General features: G+C 37.9%; 1 protein-coding gene across 1 annotated transcript; it reads right to left on the bottom strand.

Annotated features, from left to right (window-relative positions):
- Positions 1 to 1,841: 1,841 nt before the first annotated feature.
- Positions 1,842 to 3,633, bottom strand: LOC137297216 (uncharacterized). Its single transcript, XM_067829228.1, has one exon. It carries the CDS (start codon positions 3,631 to 3,633, stop codon positions 2,215 to 2,217), a length of 1,419 nt encoding a protein of 472 aa, XP_067685329.1. The 3' UTR covers positions 1,842 to 2,214.
- Between the last annotated feature and the right edge of the window lie 611 nt (positions 3,634 to 4,244).

Below are 4,244 nucleotides of genomic sequence, written 5' to 3'. Positions count from 1 at the left end.
CAAAACTGTGCTTAGAAAAGCACGTTATACTGTTTATATGGCCTCACGTGAGCGTTCAGTCAGAAAATTGACACCACAAGACCGAATTTGAGAACTAATTGAGGGTTTAATTGTAGCAAACTAAAGTTCGCTAAAATCACCGTAAAATAAGGTGAAATAAATATGGTTGCCGGAGTCGTTACAGCAGACAAACAACACAGTTGTTATTTCATTAATGTCGAACACACTGGTAAGGACCACAATGGCTGGCTAACTCAGTATCCGGTGTAAATGACTCGCACCTGGATAACATTTTCTACACGCCATCTCATACTGGTCATAAGACGTCTGGTTCACTAATGCTCATTAGGATTCACGTCTGGACTTCTGGCCGGCCGTGGTAGTGTCTCAGTGGCATTGTGTTGGAGATGATGAACAACACCTCGAGCCCGATGTGGTCTGGCATCACCGTCAGTGAAAACTGCGAGAGCATGGTTATCGAAATGCGACACAACAGCACTGTCCAGGATCAAGTTCTGGTACCTCTGTCTATTCAGTGTCGGGAACTGTGATGATAACAATTTTACAGTCATAGGAAGAACACCCCACACCATGACGGACCCACCCCCCAAATGGAACATCAGCTCGAATGTTCCTCTTATCATATGCTGTGACTTCGGCCTCCAAACTCCTACCCTCTCCTCCGGTGCACCCTTCTCCATGTCCGAAGGTTCCAGCGAGCGGCGCTGTCTTGTGAGGATTGGCCGTGTGATTGATTGTCTTGCTCTCCTGCAGAATTTTGGTGTCGTCTGATGGTGTTGATGGACACTCTGTTGTACGGGTGCCATCCTTGTCACAACTGTGTACACGTAGCCTTTGGGCCTCATCTTGGTTGGCGTACCAGTGCATGATTTTCCCTGTTTCCCTGTTTGTTCTGGGACGTCCAGACCTCGGTGTATCCTTCACTTCAACGGAAGCAGAATGCTTACGTCATTGGCAGATAACAGTCGTGCTTCAATAGCACGACTTGACATACCAGTCTGGTACCTAGCAATGATTTGCGATCTTTGGTTCAGAGGCACCGGATACTTGTACATTTCACTCTGATCAAAATATACCTCAGTTTAAAATAAAAGTTTAGCTGTGTCTGCCAAAATAAAAGAGGCTCTATGTGTTTTGCATTTTTAGCAAATCGGCCCCGAAACAAGCATTCTCAAAACAAGCATGCACGTGCATAACACCAAGATATTTATAGGATTCTACAGTTCCTAAAATACACCTCCCAAACTCTCTATGGTCCCTACTGGATAATAATATTTATCATCATCTAAACTGGCGGGCAAAAGAAAGTATAGGTACACTTTCACAACCCATAAAACAAAGCCAAACGAAAATAGTTCAGTTTATATTATTTTATCGGATTCAGTGATGTTTAATGATATTCTCAACATAAAACAGAAAACTTTTATGTTTGCATTTATGCCATAATGGCCCAGTAAACACACAAGGGTTGAATTAGCACATTTTGTTAAAATCTCTCGTTACACCAAATGTCAGTAGCACATTACAATGAAGCATGGTCACTGTCAGTAATGTGTATGACCTCCTGCCACGTCAATACAGGCTCGGATACGTCTCCTCATTGACGTAGTCAATCGTCTGATGACGTCATTAGGTATCCGTTGCCATTCTTCTGTAAGTGCGCGTTGCAACTCTTGACGATCATGTGGAACAGGTCTCCGAAGTCTAATTTGTGTGTCCAAGTGGTCCCATAAGTGTTCAATAGGATTCAGTTCTTAAGTTCTTAATTATGTACACTCTGTATGTTTATTTATTTCAATACTGAAAGGCCTCAGGCCTATAGTATAAAACACACATCATACTACTCATGATATAAAGTAGTATAATATCATGGAGTCATATCATACCATATAATGCTGTATCACGTCATATTAGATCATATGATATCAGATGGTACCATGTCATGTCATGTCGTATCATATATGTTCTCACATCGGAAATAGTATCATACCATATCATAATACATCATATCATCGTCTCACGTCATATCCTATATATCATATGTCAAAGATCAGCTTGTACATCATATATAATGGCATATCAAATCATATACATGACATTTTAGCAAATGTAATATAGTATCATGCTAAATCACTCACTTCTCGATATCACACATATCTTTATATCATTTGTAGGGCGCACTCCATATACATATCATTTATAGAAGAATTGTCTGGATAGCATAGCTTTGTGAATAAAAATTGCAATATTTTGGATTACCTTTTCATTTGAACACGTCAACAGTGAAGAGAATTTGGCAATCGATGGATGTACAAAATAGTATTCTTTCATATATTTTCTACGTAGTGTATCAAATGCTGGACAGACAAGAAGGAAATGATATTCGTCTTCTATTGCATTGTTAGTGCAACATTTACATAGTCTATCTTCTCTTTTTATATTCATAAATCTCCCCTTTTCAATCAATAAATCATGGGATGAGCAACGAAAACGTGATAATGCTGTTCTGAATTTCTTAACATTTACACATGATAGATAACCTTCAGTATAAATGTGGGTTTTTAGTGTTGAGTAATACTTACACTTTGTTGATAATGAAACAATTCCCAACCACTTTTGTTGATATATGTCTTTTAATCTTTGTGTGAATGTATTTAAAAACAGTGATGGGGCGAACACTTTTTGATCATACCATAGGTTATGGAATCCAGTTGAGAAGAGTAGGTTTTTTACTTCTGATACCCAGTTCTGCTTACCGTTTTCATGCAACAATAACATCATTTCATAACATTTTTTGGGTAAACGGTGTGATGACATGTTTAATAATTTTATCCAATATTTGATCACTCTAGTTTGCTGGAATATGTGGAGGGGAAACCTGCCACATTCTCCATATACCATAACGTCTGGTGTGCTCATCTTTACTCCGAGAAATGTTTTACAAGCAAATAAGTGAACTTTTTCTATACAATCAAAGTATTTCAAGCCCCAAATTTCGGCACCATAAAGTAAAATCGGACTGATTTTGGTGTCAAATATTCTAAAAAAGGATGCTAGATTTATATCTCCTAATACTCTCAGGTTTCTTAATATACCGATTAGAGCCTTACGTGCTTGCACAGATGCGTATTTTGTGTGTGTCGACCATGACAGAATGTTTGTAAAATATACTCCAAGGTATTTGTATGATGTAGTTCTTTCTACGACATTACCCTTATAATACCATATTTCCTTTTTCGATAGTTTACCTCCTTTCTTGAATGCAATTATTTTTGTTTTATTCATGTTTACACTTAGACAATAATTTTGGCAATAGGTTTCTAATTCGTTTATCTGCTTCTGTAGGCCGTTTATAGTGCTAGAAATGAGAACAATGTCATCTGCAAATAATAAGAGGAAAAGATAGAACATATCGGGATGCAACTGGATACCATGTGAGCAATTTCGCCCAATCTGTACCGCTAGCTCGTTTATGAAAAAAGAGAACAGGAACGGGCTGAGTACGCAGCCTTGCCTAACTCCAATGTTTACATCGAATGTTGCAGACACCTCGGTGTTGTTTCTAACACAGGCTTTCACATTTTGATATATATCACTTAATAACTTACTCATTTTGGGGCTAAGTCCATTTATGTTAAATAATGACCAAAGTTTATGTCTTTGGACAGAATCAAATGCCTTAGAAAAATCAACAAACATTGCATATAGCTTACCACTCTGTGTATTCAAATATCTCTGGATCACACTCTGTAGTATAAACATGTTATCGGTTGTTGTGTAACCCTTTCTAAATCCTGCCTGGGCTTCATTTATTTTGTCCATTGATTCACCCCAAAAAATTAGTCTTTGGTTAACAATCGATGTGAACACTTTACTGAATATGCTCAGCAATGTGATTCCTCTGTAATTATCTACTTTATTTAAATTTCCTTGCTTATGTATAGGCACTATTATCCCAACCGACCAGGCTGTAGGAAAGGTCCCTTTTTCTAATATCAGATTAAAAATCAATTCTAAATACGGTAGAAGAAGATCAGCAGAGTGTTTAAAGAATTCTGGAATTACATCATCTATTCCCGGGGATTTGTTAACTTTAAGGTTATTGATACTTTCTAGAATCTCTTGTCTCGATATAGGAGAGTCAAGTATATCTTTTGAAACGTCACTGGTTGGGTTAGAGTCTTCTGGCCCACCTTCATTACTTTTTGTGTCTTCCTCGCTAC

The sequence above is a fragment of the Haliotis asinina genome, chromosome 9, assembly GCF_037392515.1.
Source record: "Haliotis asinina isolate JCU_RB_2024 chromosome 9, JCU_Hal_asi_v2, whole genome shotgun sequence".
NCBI lineage: Eukaryota > Metazoa > Mollusca > Gastropoda > Lepetellida > Haliotidae > Haliotis > Haliotis asinina.
This window is presented reverse-complemented; position numbering and strand designations above follow the sequence as displayed.